The 26,991-nt window shown below is 41.0% G+C and overlaps 2 protein-coding genes across 6 annotated transcripts in view; one reads left to right on the plus strand and one right to left on the minus strand.

Annotated features, from left to right (window-relative positions):
• myripb (myosin VIIA and Rab interacting protein b) overlaps window positions 1-22,439 on the plus strand; it is a 116,115-nt gene extending 93,676 nt beyond the window's left edge. The window contains exons 5-18 of one of the 4 annotated variants that reach the window (XM_032503604.1): window positions 3,252-3,332; window positions 4,786-4,883; window positions 5,324-5,404; window positions 6,042-6,203; window positions 9,305-9,473; window positions 9,991-10,517; window positions 12,456-12,605; window positions 12,831-13,604; window positions 13,963-14,025; window positions 17,571-17,762; window positions 17,872-18,033; window positions 18,562-18,657; window positions 18,998-19,058; window positions 19,762-22,439. In XM_032503604.1, the coding sequence (XP_032359495.1) occupies window positions 3,252-3,332; window positions 4,786-4,883; window positions 5,324-5,404; window positions 6,042-6,203; window positions 9,305-9,473; window positions 9,991-10,517; window positions 12,456-12,605; window positions 12,831-13,604; window positions 13,963-14,025; window positions 17,571-17,762; window positions 17,872-18,033; window positions 18,562-18,657; window positions 18,998-19,058; window positions 19,762-19,805 (2,660 nt within the window). In that variant the 3' untranslated portion in view covers window positions 19,806-22,439. The remainder of the gene's footprint in view (window positions 1-3,251; window positions 3,333-4,785; window positions 4,884-5,323; window positions 5,405-6,041; window positions 6,204-9,304; window positions 9,474-9,990; window positions 10,518-12,455; window positions 12,606-12,830; window positions 13,605-13,962; window positions 14,026-17,570; window positions 17,763-17,871; window positions 18,034-18,561; window positions 18,658-18,997; window positions 19,059-19,761) is intronic. The other 3 variants (XM_032503605.1, XM_032503606.1, XM_032503607.1) reach the window with 3 other exon arrangements.
• On the minus strand, window positions 22,429-24,840 carry prlh2 (prolactin releasing hormone 2). Of its 2 annotated transcripts, XM_032503610.1 has the most exons (4): window positions 24,703-24,840; window positions 24,177-24,203; window positions 23,824-24,072; window positions 22,429-22,894 (listed from the first exon to the last, which is right to left on the minus strand). In XM_032503610.1, exons 3-4 carry the CDS (start codon window positions 23,984-23,986, stop codon window positions 22,656-22,658), a joined length of 402 nt encoding a protein of 133 aa, XP_032359501.1. In that variant the 5' UTR covers window positions 23,987-24,072; window positions 24,177-24,203; window positions 24,703-24,840; the 3' UTR covers window positions 22,429-22,655. The 2 variants fall into 2 exon arrangements, with proteins under 2 accessions (XP_032359501.1, XP_032359500.1); XM_032503609.1 differs by lacking the exon at window positions 24,177-24,203.
• Window positions 24,841-26,991: the final 2,151 nt, after the last annotated feature.

Consider the following 26,991-nt stretch of genomic DNA (forward strand, 5'->3'; position numbering starts at 1 on the left):
AGGGACAAAGGGAAAAAAATACATAAGCTGGACGTGAGGAGAAATGTACTGGACACACTCTCTCTCTCTCTCTCTCTCTCTCTCTCTCTCTCTCTCTCTCTCTCTCTCTCTCTCTCTCTCTCTCTCTCTGACCTTTTATCACCTTTGTAATCACAAGACAGCAGTATCATTCAGCATTCAGGGCAAATTAAAGACAAAGGCATCACTCTGTTGGGTCACACTAGTCATTGTATCACTGCTGCCTTATCATATTTGATTCATGGATGAACAGCAGACATAAGTGGAAAGCATGCTGAACTAAACTGATGTGGTGTCCCCCTCGTAGTGATCACTGTCATCTTAAAAATGCTGAAGATGGTAAATAAATCTGTTCTATGTGTGTGTGACAATGTTACAATCAAGGTTTGGTTAGGTTTTGGAACATAAACTACTTAGTTTTACGAAAAGATAATGGTTTGGGTTCAAATAAGTACTTACCAATGCATCATACTGATTTAATGTTTAATGTTGAGTAAAATCTCAATCTGAAAAAAGTAACCACAGCTGTCAGATAAATGTGGTGGAAAAGTACAATATTTTGCTCTGAAATCTAGTTAGGTAAAAGTACAAAATAGCATCAAACAAATCCTCAAGTGAGGTGCAAATGCCTCAGAGCTGTCAGATATTACACTGCTTAAGTAAATATACAGAGTTATCTCTGACCAGTGCATCTAACAAACGAAGGTGCTAAGGACATGATGTTTAGTCCCAATGCACGGTAACACGCGGGTACATTTTCCTGCTTAAATATGTGCTGTGTTCTGGACATCTCACAGGTGGCCAAGCTGTTGGGCTAACTAGCTTTTGTGACAGAGGTTGACATTGGTATGTTAACAGTAAGCTGGTTTTGGTTTAGGATGAATTAGTTTGGGGGGGGTAGACTACACTCTACCACCACCATTGTGTAGCACCCACCTGGGTGACAAACGGCAGCCTTACGACGCCAGGCGCTCACCACACATCAACTCAGTAGAAAGGGAGAGAACGTGTTTTTAGTGGTGGGGGAAACTGTAAAATCCAGAGAAATCCAGGACGGCATCAAAATACACATCAAGGGGTCAGACGCCTCATCACTGGCTTTCTATACAACAGATACGAAGAAAGAGACCAGAATACAATGCTTAATGAGACCGTGTGTGTGTGGTTCTTGCCAGGCGGCTCACTTTCTTCGCCAGCAGTTCTTTTGTCCTGGGCTGCTGCAGGTAATTGCCCCACCTTTTGTCCCCTTCCACACTCCCAGAAACCGTAATTCAGCTCTAACCAAGCGAGAACTGTACAACTCTGTCAAACGCCGCTTCAGTAAGAGTGAGACAACTCTGGGAGTAAAGACGGGTGGAGCATATAATGGTTTGGGGACTTGTTGCTGCGATTGGGAGGACTGGGCCTGTGAATGGAGATACACACAGACAGTGTGGCATGAAATCAAATCCACACTCATCAAAGTGGAGCTACACACACATCTTTGAGGAGAAGCTACTGTGAAGACACATGTTGCCTGTTGTTGGATGTGTAGAAGAATATAAAAAAAGCATTATAGCATGTCACTGTAAGTGTTTATGATTGCTGGCTTACAGGCTCTGTACTGAAACGTCGCAATTCTTTGACGAACCGCAGTTCATCTTGCAGTAATGCTGAAATGATATAACATATCTGACAGCTGGCAGTGTTACTGCTATGCGTCAACGGAAAAAGAAATAGAAAAGGCCAGCTTCTATGATTTTGATGTATTTCTTTGTGTTTGCTTGGCTGTTATACTTTCATGTGTTGGGCTCATTAAAGTCCTGGCATTTTATTTATTTTTTTTACGTTTATTGCTATTATATGTGAAATGTATGTATTTCAATAAGACGTACACTTGTGGAAGAACGCATCCATTGGCAACATTGTGGAATAGAAGAGTGATTGGTGGGTGTTTGGCTGTATTCCTGGCGTTGTTAAAGTTAGCTGTGGCAGAGATCGGTGAGTGGTTCTGGCTCCTTGAAGGCGGACCAAACCAGCAAGCATTTTAGCGGCTTGGGCGTTCAGTCAGAAGCTGCAGCCTGTCCAATAGGAGCAGAAAAAGGACAGTGTTGACTAAATGAACATTTAAGGTGAAGGAGACCAGCCAAGGACAGGAGTTTGATTGTGCTTGTGTTTTGCCAACAGCAGGGCAAGCTTTGGAACAAGGCCTGGGTTTGGGATAGGTTTAGTTAGGTTTTGGCTCTAGTTAGGGGATGGAAATGAGCTAAAGTTTGGATCCAAGGTTGAACTGGTGCCAGGGTGCTCTTGTGTTTTGTCTGGAGCCGTGTTTAAGAGTGGGTATGGATGGACTGTGGCCAGAGGATAAGATGGAAATGTAGTGGTCAGTTAGAGGACTGACTTCCCTCATTCCAGTAGCACTATATTCTACCTTGGTGGTCTCCAAGTCCCTCTCCTGTCAGCTTTGTCTGGCAGTTTGTCTTTTTAATAACCTGCATGTCCATTTATGTTCTCTTCACTTTTACAGATGGACTGATGAGAAGGCACACAATAAATGCAAACCACAGGAGAGCTGTCTAACAGGAGTTAATGGGCCACTAAGGGAATATGTGGTTTTGAATGCGGGAATGTAGCCTTCAAAGCCACTACACTGTAGCCACTACACCTTCTCCTGGCTTTCACAGCTCTTTAAGTAGACCTGTCTTAGAATTATACTCTCAAATTGTCATGAAATCTCACGGAAAATGCTGTATCTCTAGATTTTGGAGTTAGTTTGAAAAGGATATGTTCACAAATATAGCACACACAAGAGACTTGGCCTGAATGAGCTTTAAAGAAACCAACACACTACATGGTGATGCGTATGTGCACTGAGAATATGCCTTTGATAAGTGTCATAAAGCATGTTTGGTTTCTGAGGCAAAAGGAATTGTAATTTTCTTTCAACTGTCATTTTGTTTTATTTTGTGTGTTTTTTATGCACAATAGGGAAAGGCACTAAATAGAAGAAACAAGACTATATAATTGACAAGATGACAAGATGGAGTTGGGAATACAGTTGACAAGAGCACAAAAAGGGGTTTAGTAGCATTGTGCGCAGTGTAAGCTACTTTTTAATGTGGCAACTGTGTAAAAGAATGTGCCGCTACATTATTATATGGTATGATATGAGCAGGATATTTGCATGTGTGTGACAGGCATCAGTTTGAAGGCTTTTATCTGGCGACTTCATTTGTCTTTCTCTCCCCCTTTAGAAAGCAGTGTTCACGAGGGAAGCAACGACAACGATGGCAGCGTCTGTGGCAGCGACTCCGCCTTCTACAAACAGAGTGAAGGTGAGAGATGCGGTGATGAACGGGCAGCGGTTTGTGACAGTGCAAATGGGTAATTTCAGTCACAATTATAATCAACATTATCTAATCCACTTACAGTCGTTTCTAGCCTACTGTGGTGGCCATATTGATTTTTTTTCTACACCATTTGTCCCATTTTTCTTAAAAGGTTGAGCTTTTACGTTTATTGCTCATTAATTGTTGCCTTTCCATTTAGAGACCATTCTGCAAAGGGCATGTGTGTAGGGGGAAGGATCAAATCAGTGTTACACAACACTAAAGGGTGTTGAAACAGAGCGACAGTCCTTGTTGATCATTAAACTGCACACATTAAAATTCACACGCATGAATCCACAGGATACATATAAAACCACTGACATGCTGTCTCGAACAAATGCACACACACGCACAGATAAAATGATAGCCTCCTACACACCATAGGCAACACACTTAGACACATATTCTTGCACCATTTACTGCACACACGCCTTCATACACAAATAAATACGCAAACAACCAAATGGCCCCAATCTCATGATGCAACAAATTTAATTTGGTTGCCAGTAATTATTAGGTATTTATGCAATGATCAAGATCTGCCATTGAGATGATGGCAACTCTTAAGAAGCCCACAAACAAACACTGTGTGTGTGTGTGTGTGTGTGTGTGTGTGTGTGTGTGTGTGTGTGTGTGTGTGTGTGTGTGAGATCTGAGCTTTCATTAAACCTGTGTTCAAATGGGTAGTTTAAACCATGATGCATTGTTTTCTACCACTGTACTGTTTTTTGTGTGTAATTATTTACAGAATTGAGACATACACTCTTTTAGTTGAAGGATTAAAGTTAGAAATAAAATTTGTTAGGAGCATCTGCGTTTGAACCATATGAGTACTCTATTTAGCATTGCACCTTGACGTCAATCCCAATGGACGAAAAAAGTATAAAAATTGATGCAGCTGAACCAGAGATATCGTCTTTTTTTATTCCACACGTTCTTCTTCCTTGTCAAAACCTGGCACCTACATTACCTACAATGCAACTGGAGCGCTGAGTGTGAGGTTAGAGATTTGGTGTGGTATGCTAGTAGCGGCTGCAGAGCCAGCTGCAGAGGTCTGGTAGGATCTCTTTTTCCTTCACACCGCCAGAATTTTTTCATTTGCAAACTTGTAGTCTTCAGCCCCAACCAACACTTTACGCAACTCACTCTGGAGCCACAAAAGGCTTTATACCATTTTATCAGAATACAGCATAGGAAATCTGCTTAGAAATATTGGATAGGATATGACAACACGATGTAATTCTGCTAAATAAAACATCACATAATAAACATCACACATAAAATATCACATTCTTTATTAATTTCACTTGGAATTGTGTGAAGGGTTGTCTAGACGTTGTTTTAATGCAGGTGTAACAGCTCAGCCATGTTTACGTGTGGCTTATGTGTTTGATACCAGGACACAGTATGGCAGAGACGCTCACAGTCGCCCTGCGTGTTGCTGAGGAGGCTATAGAGGAGGCCATCGCTAAGGCAGAGGAGTTCAGTGACAGCTTGGTGAGACATCCCTCTATTGCTCTTCTTCCTTTCTTTCTTTCTTTCTTTCCTTTTCTCTCTGTCTCCCTCCTCTCTTCTCTGCTTGCCCCTCTTTTCTACTCCTGCTGTCTCTGTCATGGCCTCTGACTTCTGTCTACTTAATGTCAGTATGATGCCAGTATGAAGTCATGGTTTTAGGCTAAAACGTCTGCACACACCCTTTCCAGGTTATTCACATGCAATTTGAACTGTGTGTGCGTGTGTTTGTGTGTGTGTGTGTGTGTGTGTGTGTGTGTGTGTGTGTGTGTGTTGTGTGTGTGTGTGTGTGTTGTGTGTGTGTGTGTGTGTGTGTGGGTGTGTGTGTGTGTTGTGTGTGTTGTGTGGTGTGTGTGTGTGTGTGTGTGTTTGTTTGTGTGTGTGTGTGTGTGTGTGTGTGTGTGTGTGTGTGTGTGTGTGTGTAGGAAAAGCAGAATGAGGCTCGGTATCTGCAGGACCACAAAGAGGAGCTCATAGAAGAACTCGCCACAACAATTGTACAAAAAGTAGGTTGAGTAAGTTTTTTTTTTTATATGTTCATTTTCCTTTTGTATGTGTAGTTCACACCATTCAAATGCAATTGCCCACTAGAAAATGAAAAAAAAATAATGCATTACACTAGGTCCCACCTCGGTCTTTACTTGACTTTACTTTTCTTTCCTTTAACAGACTTAACAGATCAGTAGGCCATTAAAATGTTAAATAAAAGCATCTCTTTTAAAAAATAAAAAAAATGGGATCACAGAACTGTTTGAGGAAAAGGACAGAGTCTTTGAACATATTTTAGTTTGAATAAGATTCAAATGACAACCATCATTTAATCATGTCTTGTAACTTGCATATGCATAGTAAATGGAGATAAAGTTTGCAGTTGTTTGATTGCTTTCCCCTTTTACTTAACATATGTTGGCCATTAAGTCGTTATAGGTGAACTTAATAGAATGTATTTTTGTATCTCTACTTTGAGGAAACTTGAATGATTGGTTTTAAAGTTTAATTAAAGCAAAGTATTCATGCCTAAGTGAAATGCTGTTACAGGATTTGCATCTTCCAATTTGCAATTATTATTATGTTAATGTATTATTTAAATGAAGCCATGTCTTCTTTCACTTTCTTCTTCTCCTTCCTCTCTTTGCTTCTCAGATCATCCAGAGGAGGAGGCGTTCAGAGATGCAGACAGAGTATGACTCTGTCTGGCCTCAGCCTCAGTCCCTGATCCCGTCCAGTGACCTCCCCTCTCCGTCTCAGCCCCAAGCATCTTCCCAAGGACCGCAGGACCCCCTCAAGACCTCAAACTCCCTCTGGGTCAGTCACTAAAACTGTTTAACACAACAAATAACCATATATCCGTCCATATAAGTCCAAACAAAACTGCCCTGTAACAAGCGGGTGTGAACTGCAGAGTCTTGGCCAGAAGCATTTTGCTTTCATGTCGTGCACTGTGTGTTTAAAGAAGGGTGGTTTGGTTTTTTTCAGTTATTTTCACAGCACGTACAGTATACAGTTCCCTCTGTCTGTGTTTAGGTATTTGTTCCTCTGGGTGAACCAGCCGCTGTGTTTGTCTGGTTTTAAAAAAACACAGGAATGTTGTGTTTGTTCAAAAAACACACACACACACACACACACACACACACACACACACACACACACACACAGACAGTCTCATTAAGCATTATATTCTGGTCTCTTTCTTTGCCAGATGTGCTCTGTGGCTCTTGTATCTGTTGTATAGAAAGCCAGTGGTGCGGGGTCTGACCCCTTGATGTGTATTTTGATGCCGTTCTGGATTTCTCTGGGTGCTCCAGTTTCCCCCACCACTAAAAACACGTTCCCCTCCCTCTCTACTGAGCTGATGTGTTGTGAGTGTCTGGCGTCGTAAGGCTGCCGTTTATCACCCAGGTGGGTGCTACACAATGGTGGTGGTAGAGTGTAATCTTCAAACCCCAAAAGCGCTTTGTGTGTCTATAATAAAGCGCTATATAATGTGAATAATGAATCATTATTATTATTATTATTATTATAATATGCGACCTAAAACTGTATAAACAATAAAGCAATTAATTAAAAGGATTGCTTGGACTTGGCAGTCGCCTGCTGCTCTTTGGGTTTCATCTACTGTAAGTTTCACCATTTTCCTGAAGATTAAGAGAAAAAAGATCACCAAGCAAGAAAATAGACCCCTATGTGCATGTCTAATAGCACTTTTTTCCACTGTTTGAAGTGTTTTACTGTGGATTTTCTCCCTAAAGGAAGGCTTTAGAGATACTGTAAATGTGATTTAAACCAAGTACGAGCCAATTCTGAGTACATACAATATGGTAACAACACCCAGGTTTCACGGGCACAGACAGTTATATAGCACACACGGGAACACGTGCACACAAATCGACAATGCACACACACCTGGCAGTGATTTGTGCTGCTAGTCAGCCAGCAGGGGCTTGAGATTTGTCATCGTCCCGTGTGTGAACGAAGCATCAAAGCTGCGCTCCCGTGGCCTCGCCGTTCTGTTTCCCGCTGTTTAACTCAGCGAAGATCAAAGTCCTTTGAAATACGAAGGGATCCTCCTCAGCTACTCAAACTGCCATGGGACGGGCTCTGTTTATCAGCTCTCTGCCAACACAATCACCAAGACACCATGCATGCAAATGCACTCTAAAATCTGTGCTGCCTTAACATTGATCCTTAGGGTAATCTTAATGGTGCATCCCACCTATTGTAAGAACTGAGATTGTATTTCTGTAATTCTTCCGTGCCCTATTTGACAGTTCAGTCTATACTTATAATGCCATATGTACATACATGTACATACGGCTGTCTTTTCACTCTGATGTTAAATCTGCATTAAGGCCGAATGTTCACCAATAAGATTATAGTGTGAGTTTATGCACCTGAATGAGGTTTAAATCCCCTCTTCTGTCTATCGCAGCCACTTAATCTACATCCTAGTTCTCGCTCACAAATCCCTCCACAAACTTCAATTGGTCCAGAATTCAGCTGCCCGCATCATAACTCGAACCCCCTCATCCACCAATCACTCCTGTCCTCCGACAGCTCCACTGGCTCCGGTCCAGTTCCGTATCAAATTCAAAATCCTTCTATTAGCATTCAAGGCCATCCACAACCTCGCCCCCCCATATTTGTCTGATCTCCTCCAGCGTCCACTCCCTTCCGCTCAGATCCTCTTCCTCCATAAACCTGTCTGTCCCCCCCGCCGTCTCACCACCATGGGGGGCAGAGCATTTAGCCGCTCTGCTCCCCGTCTCGGAACCTCACTACCCCCCAAATCAGAAACATTGATTCATTCCCCCCTTTCAAATCACAACTAAAAACACATCTGTTTATAACTGCCTATTCCACTTAAATGTCTGTTGCTCCGCCTTTTCTGTTGTATAGTATTGTTTTGCTGTATAGTATTTTGTTTTCTGTGTATAGTATTTGTTTGCTGTTGTATAGTTTTGTTTTTGTTTGCTATAGTATGTGTTTGTTTGTATAGTATTTGTTTTGCTGTTTTAATTATGAATTCCCTGTGCGGGTCCTTGAGTGCCATGAAAGGCGTCTTTAAATAAAATGTATTTATATATTATTAGTTGCACACAAATTTCAAGTGCATATTTTTGTTTAATCAGCCCCAATTTAACCCCAAAAATATAATCTTAAATTTAAATTAGTCCCTTCCTAATGAGAAGAATGGAATGTCTTTTTAGCAAACATTTTGAACATATTTCATTATAGAGAGATTTTAGCTATACGTAAAAGTAGTTGGTCATACGTGTTACACACACACACACACACACACACACAACACACACACACACACCACAACACACACACACCACACACAACACACACACACAAACACACACACACACACACACACACACACACACACACACACACACACATAAATATAGACTTGTAGATCCTCTGCTGTCTGCCTTGTTATTTAGTTGTCTTCTAGCTCCACCTGCTGATGAGATTGATGACTGAAGACAGGAAGTAGACTAGCCAGCTGGACCAAGTGCTCTCCTTTATATTATGATATTACTGTATGTGGATATTATATGTGACTGCCCCTAGCCACTGTGCTGCTGCCTTTGCCCAACCAGTAATAACCTGACTGCTTTGACCGAATGTCTGTCTTAAGCACCTCAGACTCAAGTTAGCAATGGCCCGATATTAAAAAATGTGTGATGTTCAACTTTTCCAGAGTTGTCAAACATCTTCCTCATTGACGTTTCTTTTTGAGAAAGACAATGTCTGACCTCTGACTGTCGCTATGGAGTTTATGCCAGCATGCACTTGTGAGTCTGCATTATTTATTTTAGTCACGGCAGCATTTTTGCTGCTCACAAACCACATGTGTGTGTTTAAAACCTGCGTGTGTTTTATGTGTGTGCTTGCAGCGGTCGCGGTCCGCGTTCTCCCTCACCAGTGACGACTCCCCGGAGAAGGGTACAGACGAGGAGGGGGCCGGGGCGGGAAGCGGCTTGCAAGATTACGCTTCTCTCAAGAGGGAGGGCAAGGCCACGTCTCTACCCACCTGGAAGAGTGTTGACCGCCTGGACAACTCCAGTAAATATCCCACTCACACTGTTTAATGTCAGTTGGCTTGGCTGTGTTCATTTGAGTCCTCCTGATCTCAGATGCAGACGCGAAGGATACACAATTGCATTGATTAAAGCATATCCTGCTAATATATTAATGATGCAGTGCATACTAGGGTAAAATATTGGAAGACTGCACCACCATGTCCTTTTCAAATGTAATACTTTAATCTAATTCAATCCAAACCTGGTCACTGGTCAAACAAGGCTTTTTGGGAATTTAACTGTAAAGTAGTTTAACTTGTGCCCATATATCTTAAAGTTCATCTTGAAGTCAGTGGTTCCACTGGTTTCCAAAGTGTTTACTATGGTAAAAACTATGAAAAAGTCCATATAAACGTCATTGTTTTTCAATTGCTTCTGCTACTGCCACTGTGCTTAGTGACTCTTAAAGAAATTGGGGTCCCACAGCTTATCCAAAAAGTGCAGTTGGAAATAGGAGTGAGTTTTTCTAAACTTCCTGCTGTCTGTTTACGTTCTTCCAGGTGCATCCTCAGTGCTCCAGAGCCCAGACGGTAACTGGATCGCTCTGCACAGCTCACAGATGTCCCGGCCCAGCCTGCTAACCAAGAGGAAGAGCCTGGTGTTCAGCGTGTTGGAAAAGGAGTCCGGCGTCGTGTCGGCTTACGACGAGATGGGATCTGACTCTGGGGAGGACGACAAAGGCGGCTGGGGTGCAGCGTTGCGACAGTTTCGGCGGAAACTCTCCGATGAGACTTACTACACGGACTCACAGCACGACCCGGAGTGGACGTACACCCAGCACCTTCCAATTACCTCGCCGTCCTCTGGCCAGTACACCAACACAGAGACTCTCAACTCGGACTCAGAGGCCTCATCAGTGCTGTCCGCATGTCCTCGCAAACCGCCTCACAACCTGCTGAGGAAGAAAGGACCGCCGGACACACACCTGCACCCTCATCACCAGCCGCTCTACCAACAACACCTTCACCAGAACCTATCTCCCTATCGACTCCAGTCAGAGGCACTGGATGTCAACTTTAACCCCAAGGTGATTGGTCTTTACATTACATTATAACTGTTGGCTATTCTGTACTACACAGTCTCATGCAAATAATGTGTTTTACTATTATTAGATGGGATGAATTAGATTGTTTCTCATTATTTATTTATTTTTTATTTATTTATACTGTTTATTGATCCCCAGTGGGGAAATTACACTTATTATCTAGCAAGTTAAGCACAGAGGTGTCTTATTTACTTATCTAAATCTATATCTATACTTTACTGGAGTTATTTTACAGCAGACTTTTTACTTGTACTCCTTACATTTTCACAAAATGATCTGTACTTTTTGATTTATACATTTTAAAAATAGACTTGTTACTCCTATTTCAGTTTGGCTTGTTTTCATTCCGGCTTGTTATTGTTAAAAAAAAACACAAAAACAAAACAAAAACCTATCCAGATAGATCGTACCATTTGGATAGAGTGAATCCGTTGCCCTCACAAATTCCTACAGCTTAGCTTGGGTGTACATTTACATTCCAATAAAAGCTAATGATAACATGCATCTGAAGTTTGACTTTTTGCACCATTACCATACTTGTAGGCAATTAGTTATCATATCTTTCGCTCCATGAAACACATGTTAATGCTCAGTAGTACCCATATATGGTTCTTTATTGTATTTGCATTGTACTAAAATGCGTTCATTTTCAATGGGAATAAATACAGCTGAAACAGGTGCATCGCAAATTTTTTAACATTAACATTTTAATATAATATAGTCAACAAGGCCTTTAGAAAAATATTTTTCTGCGGACGTGGGGTAGTGCACTATAGTCCCCTGTGGCGCGGCCTAAGATTTAGTCCTTTACCCTAACATTACTTTTACTTTTATACTTTAGGCAGCCTAGTTCTGAAACCAGTACTTTTATACTTTTACTTGAGTAAAAAGCTTGAGCTGATACTTCTACAGAAGTCTTTTTAAACCTCAGTAATGTGAATACTTTGGACACCTCTGGTTAAGCATGGAAGAACTTTAAGTAAAAGAACCAATAGAACAATGTAAAAAATGTACTTCAAAGTAAAATTACTCATTGTTCAGAAATTGGCCCCTGTGACTGGAACAATATAATATATGACATTATTAAATTGTTCAGGATGCAACTATGTGTGCAGAGCATTTATAGCTGGTTGATTTACTACTTTAGAAACAGAACAGTTAGTTTAATTCAGTGGTTATGCTACACACATCTGTTATATCTGATCTTTGCTCTTTTTGCGAATTGGATAATTTGACCTCTTTGTGCCTTGAACAAATATTTTATGGGACTGGTAACAACTCAGATGATGAAAAATAACAAGATACTGCCAGAGGCATTATGTTTTTGAGTTGCCGTCTGTCCCATTCTCATGAACAGGGTATCTCCAGTTTGGCACAAACATCCTCATGGACTTAAGGATTAATTGATTAGTTTTTGGTGGTCAAAGGGCAAGGTCGCTGGGACCTCAGAAAACGCCTTTTTAGCAATTACTCAAGAACTTTGACTCTAATTCTAACAACATTTCACACAAATGTCTAATAGGATAAAAGGATGAAGTGATGACTTTCCAAATCCAAAATGTCAATGCTCACCTTTACTGTGACATAATAAAGTTCTGCGAGGACACATATCTGGTCATTATTCAACACTATAACTCAGGAACAGAAGGAGAGTGTTTGGTTGAATACTGAAATGGGGACATTAATCTTGAAACTTGTGTTCTGTGCTGCTGGGTTGACATTTTGCCAAATAATACAATAATACAAAGTCTTTACTACATATATGAGTCAGTTCATTATATGAGTTAAATGCAACTTGACTGGTTGTCAAAGGCATTCGGCAATATAAATCGGCAACTGTAGTTTTTTTGTATAATCGTATTCTCAAGCGTGACCAGTAACTGCTTCAGAACTTTACTTGAGTGAATGTAATGTTCCCAGGTGATGGGAGACAGCAGTGAGGCGGAGGAGAAGCAGAGCGACCCGATCAGAAGATCACGGCGACGCAGGAAAAGCAAGAGAGAGTCGTCAACAGAGCAGAGCAAAGCTGGAGGCCAGAGCCACACACAGTCCATCTACCCATTTGTACAGGTAAGATATCATCACACTTGCACTTACACTGCTCTAAGTAGCTTGTGTTTTCTAATTGAGTCTCGCCATCCCAGTAAAAAATGTAGTGTAACATATTGTTTCCCCATTGGGAGGCGGAAGTGTTTGAATATGTAGTTCAGGCTCCCTAGTCTTGTTTCTACTCTGTGTTAAATAATGAGTATATATTCTGTATATATATTATGTCCCTTTGTCTCCCCACTAAAGGAGAACAGTGGTTTTTTACTCAACACCCTGCTGAAGAGGGGTCTAAGTGAGGAACAGTCACAACCTAACACTACGCCAATGGCCACAACTGCACCAGACGCCTTCGAATTAGACACCGTGACACCCGAGCCAGGTGACTTGGACACAGTGGCCCCGAATTCAGCAGCCCTGAGCCCTCTACAGCCCCACACTCTGGCTCCGGTGTCCCAGCAATCACCCTGCAGCTCAGGGCCTGGAGACCCTCTGGAAGAGGAGCTACGATCCAGACTCAGCCAGCTGGTCAGCCGTGCTAACAGCAAAGACAGCAGCTCATCTGAGGAGGAGTGCACAAAGCAGACGGATAAAGAAAGTGACAGACAGAGAGAGAAGACGAGGCCAAAAGACACTGAAAGAGAAAGGCAGAAGGGAAGTGACAGGTTAAGAGTCAGGACCGGCAGTAAAGAAAGAGAGAAAGTGGGTGAAACGGTGGAACAAGTGAATGGACAAGTGGTGAAAAGAAGTGAGAGACTAATAAAGAGTCCTTCAGTGAGAGAAGAAGGGAGAGGCAGGGAGAGGCGGTTAGAGATGGGAGTGGAATGCTTGGAAGAGAATGTAGGTGACCGCGAGAAAAAGAGGGGAGATAACAGAGAGCCAAACAGACAAAGTAAGAGACAACATAAAAGAGATGTGGCGAAAGCAGCAGGACAGAAAGGAGGAGTAAGAAGGAGTGGATCCAGCACAAGTTCACCTGCTATTACACCTTCTTCTCAGGAGAGGGCGCTGTCAGACAACCAGGTAGGGAGATGAGAGAATAGTAGATTGATTTGTGTTCACCGCTTGTTTTCTGCTTTTGGTGCTTTCTGTCTGTCTTCCTTTTAATACATTCATTTATCTTTCTTTCTCGCTTTACCCTCTATAACTCTTAATCCTCCCACATTCCTCTCTTTATTTATGTGACAATCACTGCTGTCTTTCTGGGTCCCTCATCCTGTCTTTTCTCTTTTTTTCTGTTCTTCCCTTCTTCTTTGCCGTGTGTGTGTGTGTGTGTGTGTGTGTGTGTGTGTGTGTGTGTGTGTGTGTGTGTGTGTGTGTGTGTGTGTGTGTGTGTGTGTGTGTGTGTGTGTGTGTGTGTGTGTGTGTGTGTGTGTGTCAGGAGGGACTGAATGACTTGGAGCAACAGCAGAGGCTTCAGTTGCTCTCCTCTCTCTTACAGCAGGTGAGACTAAGACTAGAAAGCAAAAGGATTCTGAGATGATTTTCAGATGCAAGGATGCAACTCTAATTAAACCTCCATCTTAACATGCGCGCACACACACACACACACACACACACACACACACACACACACACACAGGTGCGTTTTTTTTCTGCAGATGAATCTTCAGGCCTGTTTGCGGCTAAATTACCATGCAGCAACAAATTGGTGCAGCTGTATAAACAAAGTGGTAACATTTTAGCTGTTAGTCCCTCTAAAGAAAACAGCAAAACAAAGTCCCTTGCAGTGGCTTTCATACTGAATCATTCTGGAATACATCTATGACAGAGGAGCTGCAAATATAATTTCTTTCATTAATAAAAGCCTCAAAAGGTCAAAATGCAACACAGCCACAGGCCCGGTTGTGTTTATGAAGACAACTTTTCCTAATTTCTTTTGATTGCCTCTGTGCTGTTGCTGTAGCTATCATTTTTTTCATCTACAGGTATAGATGAATAAAACAAAGGCAGTTTGAGTTAAAGTGAGTACTGTAAAGTACAAACATCAATGTCTCCTGAAATGTATTGAGCAGGAGCCTCCAAAACATGAGTACACAGTGACAAGAGGTATCCATACAGTATATTGAACAAATAACAATTACATCCTTTTTAAATATACAAAAGTTGCTTTTGAAGGAAAATGCACCATGTCCAAAAATCAACTTAAAATCTGTGCAAAATTCTGGTGCACATTTATTAACAGACAAATTGCATCCTGTTACCAACTCTAAGCAGGTTTTGGGAATGTAGTGTGATCATACTAGAAACGTGACAAAATCAACTATAAACTATTCATAAAGAAACTGAATAACTTATGTAAGTTATCATGGCCTAGGGACACAGCTATGGGTGAGAGATCCAAACAATCTGAAGTTGCTTATTTTCATTTCATAAACTGTATGTATTATATATGTTCCCTTAGCAGTGTTCCAGTATTGATATTTTCACATAGTAAATCCACTCCATTCAGGAACATACAGACAAGTCAAAACCCACACAAAGACCGGTCGATAGACATAAAATGCGCACACACACACTTGGTCAGGCACTTACATGCTCACATCCTGTAGTGTTACATTTGAGGCGTGTGGGTCGATGTTGGTCATTAGTCAGACTCATTATAAGAGCTCCTGTGAGTAATGTGTGTCTTTTGTGTGTATGTGTGTGTATGACACATATTCTAGTGTGATCTATTTGTGCCGGTTTTCACAGCTCCTTTAGAAACCAACCAGGACGGCTCAGTTTGATGTAAATACGGGAAAACGTGACGATGACTCTGATATTTGAGGCTTTATTTTGTATTTACATGAAAGGTTCTAAATCGGCTCCCGATTACAGATATTTCCACAAATATAACTGACGAGTTGAATCTATATATAAAAACTGTATTTTGTCGGTGTTCGACCTGTCAATCATTTTGTGATCGATAACATGTTTACTCTGATGGCAGAATCATTTCACTCGAGACCTTTCAAGAGGTGACACAGCACTTTTTTTAGAGAGATAAAACTTTGAACAGAGATGACAAGGTACAGAGCAGAATATGGCCGGCAGTGAGGAGAAGGTGGGTAAGCTCTTTGCCAGGCTGGAGACAGAGACCAAAGACAACAAGTCTCTGGGGAAACAGAGTGTCTCACCACCGAGCTCCAGAAAGAATGGAGCTTGGTGAGCTTGGCTTGATTTGAGTAAGCAGTTGCAGCAACAAAAAGATCAGCAGCAGCAACTTGTGGCAGTGAAAAAGTCTCACACTGAAATGGTGAAAGAGGTTCCAGGATCTGAGGAGTGAGCAGTTTGCCATCCGCCAAGAGATGAACAAACTGAAAAATAAGACTGGAGGAACTGACTTGAACCAACCTCAAGCCTAACACCAAGCTCCAAGCTGAGGTAGAGGTCAGACAGGCCCTCTAACTACGACCAATACACCTCTTGTGTCAGCGTGGTTTTCCCTGAGTGCTTCTGTTCTTCCCATACACCAAAGACAAATTGGACAGTAAATTATCCCCAAATGGCTTAAATAAAGACTAAATAAAAAACAAAAATTAAAGTTCTGTAGCTGTATTTTGCAGTAGTTTTAAAGTCAAGTAGTGAAGTATTACACACGACACTGAATGATCAATGTTTAAGGACAAAACATCCAACTTGTGAAAGAACCATTTGGGGAAAAAAAGCAGTTTGGTTGTCTTTAAATCTGTGCCCCCAGTCTCTGACGTGTTCGTGTGTCAGACTGTTTGATCTGCATGGTGATGGCCTGGTTCTGTGGAGAGGATGAGAACATCAGACTCTTAACATCCATTTCTCCATCGACCAACCCAAAATCAATATCTCAGACCGTGCGTCTCTGCTTCTCAAGTATTCTGAATGGTGTTTATTTCTTTTTTCGTTCTTGTAGCTGCCTCTCCTGTCACCGCCTAGAATTCTTCGTTTTCACAGTGTCGGTCTGGCTCAGAGAAGGATTAATACTCTTCCGCTCCTACTGATCAAAGCTTTGGCCAGTGATTCATTCATTATTGAATTACATGTGCCCCTCCTCACTGCCCTTTCCTTTTCTTACTTAGTGTTTTCATCTATTGAAAAACAAGATTAATTTGGAAACAAGCTTGGATTTGGATGGAACAAGCTGTTCTAGTTAACACTGACTGGCTGTAAACACAATGACTGTACATTTCTTTTCATTTGTCTGTCCAAGGCATTTGGATATGGTCGTGGGAGATGTCCACTAACTGATTTGTACATCCATTCCAAAATTAAAAAGCCTTTGACATTTAACTTTTTGGGTCTGTTTTTTTGGAAAGTCTGGTGCCAATTTTCAAACTGAAAGGTCAAAACCAGTTATTTTTTTGTCAGCATTTAAATTGTTTGGGTCTTGCTTAAAATGGACATACAATCGTGGATAAACACTTAAATTTGAAACATGATCTGATTGAATTCCTGATTGCTCAGCTGCACACCCAAACTCCATAATTGCTATCCTTTAGCCCACTGTTTGAGAGAGATTCTATTCCCTGCAAAATTAGTCAGACTTTTAACTGATCAATCTCCAAAATACGATCTTCTCCAGCTTTGTCTTAGAAATCTTCTTTGTTTCGTTTCCTCTTCCTTCGTGCTCACTACCGCATTTCTCACCTCCAGTTCTTTGTTCTGCACCTTCTGATGGCACGCGTGTGTTTAACAAAATGAATAATTATCGAACATAGAAATGAGGAATATGTGTTTGTATATCACCTGCACGATGGCCTTGTACAGAACCGTGCAGCTTGAGAAGAGGTGCTGATAAAGAACCTAAGGGGGCCAAATTTTCTCTACATCCCAGTCTCAGTTCATCACTACACCTAATATTTATGGCTATTACTATTACCCACCGTGTGTGTGTGTGTGTGTGTGTGTGTGTGTGTGTGTGTGTGTGTGTGTGTGTGTGGTGTGTGTGTGTGTGTGTGTGTGGTGTGTGTGTATGGTGTGTGTGTGTGTGTGTGTGTGTGTGTGTGTGTGTGTGTGTGTGTGTGAATGAAGCAGAAGTACTCGGCGGCCTCTCTCTGCAGCATCACCACCGAGGTGCTGAAGGTTTTGAACGCTACAGAGGACCTGATTGGTGAGGCAGGAGGTGAGAGCCACACCCCATCTGAGTCCATGAGTGCTTCTCCCATTTCCAACAGCTCGGAGACCCGCAGGCTGGACCAGAGGCTGACCAAGATGGAGGAGAATGTAAGCTTAAAGGGCACCTTTGTTTTACCACTCAGTGTATTTCCACCCAATAAGAAAAGGTTGAGTTTCAATCTTATTGGGAACTAAATGTTTGTTGTTCTCTGTACAGGTGTACCTGGCTGCTGGTGCTGTGTATGGGCTGGAGGGGGCGCTGGGGGATCTGGAGCAGTGTGCCCGCAGTATTGAGAGTGGCACCACAGACACAGAGCTGGCCTTCCTGGAGGACCAGGTGGCCACAGCAGCTGCTCAGGTTCAGCAGTCTGAGCTACAGGTACTGGAGCAGTAGTTCTCAAACTTTTTTAAATAATGACAATGTACCCCCTTTGGAATATGTAGTCTTGATTGGTCCACGTACAGTAGAGGTAGTGAGTCTGTGTTACCTTATTTGACGGAAATCTATTCATTTGCTTGTTATTTCTGTCAATTTGACAAATACAAAATGGATATTATGCTTGAGTAAATAAAACCCCAATTAACAAAACTGGTTAAACCAAAAATATTAATATTTAATAAATCACTGAGAGAGCCTTAATCTAGAACAAATACACTGAGATTAGCTTTGGGGCTGGCTAAAACCTCTTTGGAGGCGCCAAAAATTCCTCTATGCAGTAAAACCCCGGGTATTAATACCCCCATTTGAGGACTTGTTCTCAGCAGCTGTCCTTTTCTTCAGTTCTGTTTGTGCCAAACAGCCCCTAAATCCCAGACTTTTAACTCAACTCAATGATACCGTAGTTGTTGGTTTTCTTTATGTTGTATTGGATTGTGCTTTTAAACAAAGTCTGTGTATCATTTTAAGATTTCAAACATTGAGGCCAGGATATCAGCGCTGAAAACCGCTGGGTTGAATGTGACTGTCTGCAATCATTTCTCCAAGATCAAACCAAAGGCTAAGGTAACTCACTCCCCCTTTACCGAACAATTCTCCCACACAGCCATCTGTGCAACCTTTGTCTTGTTGTGTACCATTTAATCCCAAAGTACCGGTATGTTAAGTAACATTTGCTGGTCCAAACGTTTAATGCTAAACGCTAATAAAAGCTGTGATATCATCATAGGTATACCTGTCCCACTGAGGTTTTCTGAATGTGTACACTACTCTAACATACTACTAATAAAGTAACCAAACTAAACCTTAAACTTAAAGTGAGATAATTAGAAGATATTGGCAGCTCTGAGCAAGTATGATTTGCTAATTTTGAATGTGTATGAAGTGTGTAATACTCTGATTACAGCCTCAAACCCTGGACTCATCCCGCCATCAAAGGAGGAAGCTTCCAGCCCCTCCACTGAGAGGTACCTAACTAGTTTTTATTTAAAAGAAAATTATTTGTACTTTTACTTTGTTTGTGTATGTACAGTATGTGTATGTGTATATGTATATATGTGTATATCTTAGCAAGCCCTCTGTGTGTAGAATGATTAAGGTTCAGCTTTGGAGCAAAATGACTTTCTAGAGAGGGGGAGTGAGACAGAGACGAGTGGACCTTTCACATCACACATTTTGTGCTTTGTCCTAAAAGAACAGATTGGCAGCTAAATGGATGTAAAAGTGAATACATCTGCTAAGTAACTGAAAAGCTCCATTAGATGTAAAGCAGCCAAATGGATACACGCACGGTACAGGAGAAGGCTGTTTTATCAACCAAAGGAGAAGACGACGCTTCCTTTTGATGTCAGTGAATGGACCTTTTCTGTTGGGGCTGTCTTTTTTTTCTTCAGCAGCATCCACACAATAGCTCTGATTCAGGGTAGCTTTTCAGCACAGCTCCAAAGACAGACAGTGTGCAGGACAATGGACAAAATCAGTGACCAAGACTTGTAATCATATCATTGATTCCAGCTCAACGTGTCCTGGTTATCAGTCCATCGTACAGTATGCTTCAAATTTATAGCTGGGAAGACTGTCCAGACTTATAGATGTAATTAATATATTTCTTTTTTACATGCTACTTTGCTTAATGTTGTTGTTTTTTGGGGGGGTTTTTTTGCATTTCAGAAAAGTTGGAGCCAGAGCTACAGGTGAAAGTGTTCCGGCCATAGTGACAGTCAGCAGGATAACAAGTCCCTCAGGGCCACTTCAGAGCCCCAGGGACGGGGGCCCGTCTCATCCAGTGCCTTGACCCAGTGTCCGCCTCCAGCTGCAGGCCAAGCAGAGGCCAACACCTGCCCTGTGTGACCTACCAAGCACTCAGCCCTCAGCCAGGCACGGTACCCTGTCAGTCAAATGCCTCACAGAAAAGACGACTGGCTCTTTCCACTTTATCCTCCATTTCCTTCCTTCATCCTCTCCACGCACACAACATCAGGCAAGGAGGACTCGACAGTCGGTGTCTCTGCCTTAAAAATCTGCAAACACTCCTCATGACCCAACTGAAATAGAATATCTGTACAGACAAAAGTAACTCTCATTTCCTTTTTCTATCTGTTTGCAAGAGTTTTGTGATTTACTGTACAATGGTGTGGAAAAAATCATGTAAAACTTTCTGTGATTCAGTGTCCCAAAAAGAGGCTGAGCCGTGTTTTATACTGCATCTTCTTATCTTATGATAAGCCCCTTGAGAGCTTCTCTTTCTCCCGCGCACACACACACACACACACACACACACACACACACACACACACACACACACACACACACACACACACACACACACACACACACACACACACACACACACACACACACACACACGCGCGCGTACACAAACATACATACATACACACACACACAGCTATCAGATGGGAATCCTCATTTGGGGAATGATTGTAACACCTTTTGACGTTTAACCATTTTAAGAATTAACGGACTTACCAGAAAATCCGTGTTTAAATACGCAAATCATCAGGGCCATAAAATAAAATTGCTAAATGGCGATAATGGAACACAAAGCACATGTGGGAAGTCTGTCATTCTTACTACACATAGTTTAAAAATGTTTAAGGAATAGTTTTGGAAAATTCAGGAGTTACAGGAGAAGATAGATGTCTGTATGTAGCCTGTAAGATTAGCTTATCATAAAGACTGTAAACTGGGAAAAAGATACTTTGACTCCTTTTTTAAAAAGGTAAAAATATAAGCTGAGCAGCACTTCTAAATCTTACTGATTAACTGTAAATTTTTTGTTTTAAACTGTAAAACTAGGCAAGTATTGTTCCCTTCAGACGGAGCCAGGCTAGCTGTTTCCTTAACAGCCTTAATGTTGAAGCTGTGGGCTTCTACATTGAATTTAGTCAAAATAAGGTTTGAATAATGTCTGAATGTCAGCTCGACAGATTGGCTCAGTAGGTTTGACATTCAGGTTCAGTCTGACAGCCTTCCCTCTTGCAGTATTCTTCAACCCAAAGTCATTCTCTTCCTGTCGTTTTTCTTCATTTACTTTACTTTCAAACGTTGTGGCCTTTTATTTGAACAAAAAAGGTATTTTCATGTTTCCACTTTGCTGGGTTATGTCCGAACTTGTTGCGTTCAGAAAATCCTGTAAAGATTTTTACATAATAAAGTCTGACGGGCTATATGACAAATGCCATGAAACCATGATTTTGTTACAAGCAATTTATTTTTGTATCTACTGAACATTTTTATGCAATACCACCGAAATAAGTACTATTGCAAATTAAAGGCTTTATTCTCTCCTCAAAGGAGCCCTGCTCAGTCAGTCCCACTTATGTGTGATGATTCAAAGTGCTTTCAGTGTATGCCTGCGTTTACCATTTGAAATTCTGCCAGTAATGATGATGGTAAATGTAACAAAAACGCGGGTGACCAGGCATTTTTTGGAGCGGCTAGTAGGATTCATACTGTATTTGTACTCCTTTAACACTAGATTGGAGAATACTGCCTTTCATTTTGGGTTACTTTTCTTCACTCTGACCACGTACATTAGTCAGAATCTCAGTTAGCCATGCATACGGTTGTCAAAGGGTTTGCTCTGGCTATACAGCTCAAGAGCAGAGTTGAATTTCCTGATGGACTGCTTGAGCTAAAAGGTGTGATGATCTTCAGTATGAATGCTCTATTAGTGACCTTTTCATCCCAGCCTTTCATATCTCGGGTTTTGCACATTGATCCTGTACTTTTTGTCCATCTTGTTCTCACAAGGTGTCAATGTATAAAAGCATGTTTCTGGTTTTATCAAAATTGATGTAAAATTTCCCATGAAAAGCACAGCCACAAGGGTCCAATCATTAGTGTCCTGTATTTTTCTAATGTAAAAAAAAATATCTCATCACAGAATTTATTAATATATGTATATGTGTGAAAAGATGGATATGATATAGAATATGTGTATTGCCCAATCATAGTTGACCAATCGTTCAGTGTTGTGTGCAAGAGCCAGTGTATTATTGTCATGACTTGTCGGCTGGATTCACACAGGACGTCTAATTTACTGAAACTGTGTCCCAGATGCTCCGAAATGATGAGATTCACCCAGAGCTAAAAGCAGATCTCACTTTTGTTCCTGTTTAAATCCAGTGTGAATGACTATGATGAGGTTCACTGTGCACAGCTCCACAGGAGGGCCATTCACTTTTATGTGCAATCGTTCGTTGCGATCCATATGACATGTTGGGGAAAATATTAACAAGCAAAAAATACAGATTCTCTATGTGCCACAGTACTCTGAGACAACAAATGTATTATGAAATGAATAAAATTTGCAAACTTAAAAGCTTTCTCTTTTGAACGAAAATGTTTGTTGACAAACTTATATAATCTCAACATTCTGGTTTATTAATCAATATAGAACGCATTTCTCTGTACAGATATCAGGGATCCTATCAACCAAGGCCTCATAGCAGACACAACAGAGAAATACAGTTAAGAGCTAGAGCAAAACAGTATATAACCTCAATCAAGATTTTAAAAAAAAACAGAAAAAAAACAAGACACTAAGTTTGTAGATGAATGGAGGAGGACTCGCTGTCACGGTACCAATCCCTGTCTTCCCCATCCAGCATTTTCCCGAGGTTCTCCTTGTTTCTGAGGCTGTTGAGCAGCAGCCCTAACGTCCTGAGGACAGGCTGCATCCCTCCGCTGCCCAGAGCCTCCACGCTGCTGTCCCTCTTCCCGAAGCGCCCGATGGGTCTCACCCCACGCCCCACGTACCAGAAGGGGTCTATCTCTGGACCTGGACACCACACAAGTACATCAATGGCAGACGGGCTTCATTATGTGTACAATATCAACAGCTCGTTTGAGAACAGGATTCACTTTTGGGAAAATGTTGTCGGTGCTGGAAACAACCAATACCGAAATACTGTGATGATTGTGTTGAAAACATTACTCCCAGAAAACTGACTTTACCATGCTTTTACTTCAATGAGTCACTTTTTAGTCCTAAAGAAACAAAACGGAAATCTAATTTTGATAGAAAGCCTAAAAGATTTTTTGTCAATAGTTTATTTTTTAGTGTTCATGCTCTTGTCGACATACGCTCTTGTCTATGTGAACATAACTGATTTTCTAAGTTGATTTGATGCGTTCAGGAACTATATGAATAAATTAATTTCAAGTCACTGTGATATAAGCGTGTGATACGGTACAGAAAGTAGTATAGTAATAAAATATTTCTTCAACTGGGATCTTAAGCAACTCAAATTTAAATATAGCCTAGGCTATTTTACATTTATATGAAACCACCAGGCTATATTATACAAATTAATACAGTAATAACCACGCTGTTTTTGTATTGTATCACAAAATAATACACTTAGATTATACGATGAACTGGTTTACGACAAATAAGTGGCATCTCTCTTTTGAAACAAACTGCTAATACTTAAATGTGATGTGACTCCTTCAAAAATACTTTTTTTTTTTTAGAAGTAAAACCTCTCTTAGTAAACAGGATAGTGTCCAGGTATTTTACAATACATCCCTATTGGAACAGAAAGTAGAAGAAGGTCCCTGAACTCACCCCTAGGAGCCAAGAACAGCCCATAAACATTCTGGACGCTAAAACATGTTTTTTGCTTGTCCTCTTACTTTTTAGCGTCCTAAATCTAACTAAACTACTTCCACAATCTCTGCAGGTTGAGGAATAAAACCAAGTCTTACTTCTGTTGTCGACATTGTGAACAATGTGGAAGTCGTGCTTCACCGTGGTGCTGTGAGCGCTGCTGGAGCTGGAAGAGAGGAGGAGGAGGAGAGCCAGAGCTGCAGGCAGGCAGCGGCTCGTCAGGACGCAGTGCCGGACATCAGCCGCTCTCCCGGGCAGCATGCTGGGGAATCGCTCAAGGCACGAGAGATGTCGGAGGGACGCTGGTCAGTGAAGTAGCCTGTCAACCACCGTCTCAAGGAAGGACGCTGAAAACAGAAATAGTTGTGAAAAAAAGAGCCCAATGAACGCTGCAACTTACACAGTTACACATAAAAGATATCTTAAAGTTAGTTAAGATCATTAAAATTACCTTTAATATTGTAGAACAACTGTAGGCCTACTTCCAGATAGGAACATAATACATTATTTATAAGAGATTACAAAATGCCATGAAATAAGTCCTTTACATCAATAATAAGTCATTGACATCAATAATAAGCCATTTACATTTCATTACTAAGCAGTAAGCACCAAAAAACTCATATGTGATAGTATGATGTATACAGAATTTACTAGGATTCAAAAATACACAAATATGTAGGCTATCAATATAATGAAAGTATTCCCACTGTTAGTAATGTAGCACAACTGTTAAAGCAAAGTGTTAAAATAGTTAACACAAATTCACCAGGAGGAACCCTCTTAAAATAATTGGTTAAACACATAACCTGTGGTGCCATACTTCTCTTGCATTTAGTACAGTGAATGTGTAAAAAAAAAAAAGAATACACACACATATATATATATATATATATATATATATATATATATATATATATATATATATATATATATATATATATATAAAATCTGAACCCCAAACAGCAGCTCCTTACCCTGGACTTTGGTAACGGGCGGAGGTCAGTTGGCGGAGGTCTGAAGTCGTTACTGTGGAGCAGGTGTGCTCCAGCTTATATATCCATGCTGCTCATGTGGTTGTTGGATGATGAATCAAAAACGTCAGTCACACACAGTGATCCTAGACAACAGGATGCATCACCCCCTAACCCCCCCACCACCACACACACACACACCTCCCCTCCCTCCTTTCCACTCTTCAAACCCCCTCTTCTCTTTGAGAAAAGAGCTTTGGTTTCGGAGTTTTCTTGATGTCTGTCACGCAGCATAGCAGTCCATCAGGAAGTCAATGACACAGGGACAACTTTAAATTAGTGAACATGGGGAGACCCACCGACTCAAATAGGTCTGTCAGACTGACTGGGATCTGTGGTGGGCGTTTTTTGATGAGCCTTTCATTGATCAGCTTTTGTTGAGTTGACGGTCTTGTCACCAGAAACTAAACTTTCGGAAGTTTCTTAATAATAATCCGCTCCAAAGATTATACATGTAAGCAGCCCACTGCCTCTGTTACTCTGATAAGATATAAAAACAATGTCTGATCGTAAAATACCAGATTAGATCTTAAGATTGAATACAGTAATAAAAGTATTTCAATCAAACTGATTTGGGAAGGAGTGAGAGCTTTAACTATACTGTAAGTGTGTGTGAATTCATGCCACACACTTGCCACCAGTATGTGCTGAGAGGTGACAGTAATGACTGACAAGTGAAAGGTCAAATGTTCTCAGGTATAACGTCGCCTCAGGGCCTAAAACGATGTCTTTAAAGGGCACATTACTGCGTGGCAATGCTGTTTAAAATGTAACCTTCAAGGGGATCTACGCCCATCTTCAAAAGTCATACATGGTATTCTATAGTCTAAGATGGTCCAAAAATACTATACGCAATCACATTGTTTATTTAAAGGGAGAAGTCCTGCGTCCGGTCCATGTATCAACTTAACAGCGCTGAGCAAACGGTGATGAAGAACATCGTGATATACTCTCATCTCATTCATCTATAGGCTAATGTGTGCTTTCTAAATTTAACAATTTCATTAAGATTATGTTGAAGACCTTTTCAGTTGTAACTAATTGAAAGAATACATGCTTATTTTCAAAGCCTAGTCAACGGATTCTAAACGAGATGTAGAGCTAAAGTTGTAAATCAGTCAATTGGTCAATCAACAGAAAAGCAATAGTCATTTAAATCTTTCTTTCATGCAAAACTGACAAACATTTGCTGGTTCCAACTGCTCGAATGTGAAAATGTAATGCTTTTCATTTTTCTTATGATAGTAAATTGAATATGAGTTTTGGAGTGTCTGAAGACATCACAGATTTTCTTTCCGTTTTCTGACATTTTGTGGACAAATTGATAAATCAAGAAAACAATCCACAGATGAATCTATAATGAAAATAAATAGCTGCAGCTTAAGATCAGAATAGGAACAATGTGCATAGTATATAAATGTGAACATTTGTACTGTACATGTTGAAGAATTCACAGGTTAGATCATAAAATATGACACTTCTGACATCACTTTCTGATGTCAGTGTCCTTACATGGTATTTTGACTGGTAGAATTGTTAAGATCCCATTGAAATAAACATTTCCCATGCACAATATAATCATCTAAAACTGTATTAAAGAAAACTGGGATGATATGAACGTCCTGCGTGGCATGTGATGTAAAAGGGTGTGTGTGTGTGTGTGGCCATGTGAGTATGTGCACGTACACCTTCGGGCAGCACTTTGGTTTCTCCTCCACGCATTAGGGCGGCCATTACTTTGTCATGGACTGTGACCAGATGGTGTAGGATGCAGACAAAAGCCCTGCCTTTGGGAGAGTATATGGCTGCAATAATGAGAAGAAAACTACCTGCGGATGTGTAATAACACCGCAACACGGAAGAATCCTCAACTAATGAAGCTAATTTAAATTTATGATAGGGAGCCTTTATTTGAAAACACAGTGAATGGTTTGTTGCCTCATCATGATGCCCAGTCACAGGCAGGTGTGAAAGGTTTGGTCGTCCTTGCTTTGTGGTTAAAATGTCATCTTGTGATTCTTTGAGAGGCTCTCTTAAAACTTTCCCCAAAATCTGAAATCTGTTTTTAGCCCATGTCAACACATTAGAAATCAATGAAGAAACTGACCAGTCTTAACTGAGCCCTGAGCTAATCCCCTCCTTCCCTTCTTGTATGTATAATTATTTTTTGGCTTTGTTTATTCTGTCCTTGTGTGTGTGTGTGTGTGTGTGTGTGTGTGTGTGTGTGTGTGT

The sequence above is a fragment of the Etheostoma spectabile genome, chromosome 22 (assembly GCF_008692095.1).
Source record: "Etheostoma spectabile isolate EspeVRDwgs_2016 chromosome 22, UIUC_Espe_1.0, whole genome shotgun sequence".
In the NCBI taxonomy this organism is placed as follows: domain Eukaryota; kingdom Metazoa; phylum Chordata; class Actinopteri; order Perciformes; family Percidae; genus Etheostoma; species Etheostoma spectabile.

What these genes read in the sequence shown, in the direction of transcription:
- prlh2 (XM_032503609.1), bottom strand. Translation starts at nt 23,986, where the DNA reads ATGCTGCCCGGGAGAGCGGCTGATGTCCGGCACTGCGTCCTGACGAGC. An exon ending in TCACAATGTCGACAACAGAA is followed by an intron (nt 22,895 to 23,823) that starts GTAAGACTTGGT and finishes TGTGGTGTCCAG; the next exon opens with GTCCAGAGATAGACCCCTTC.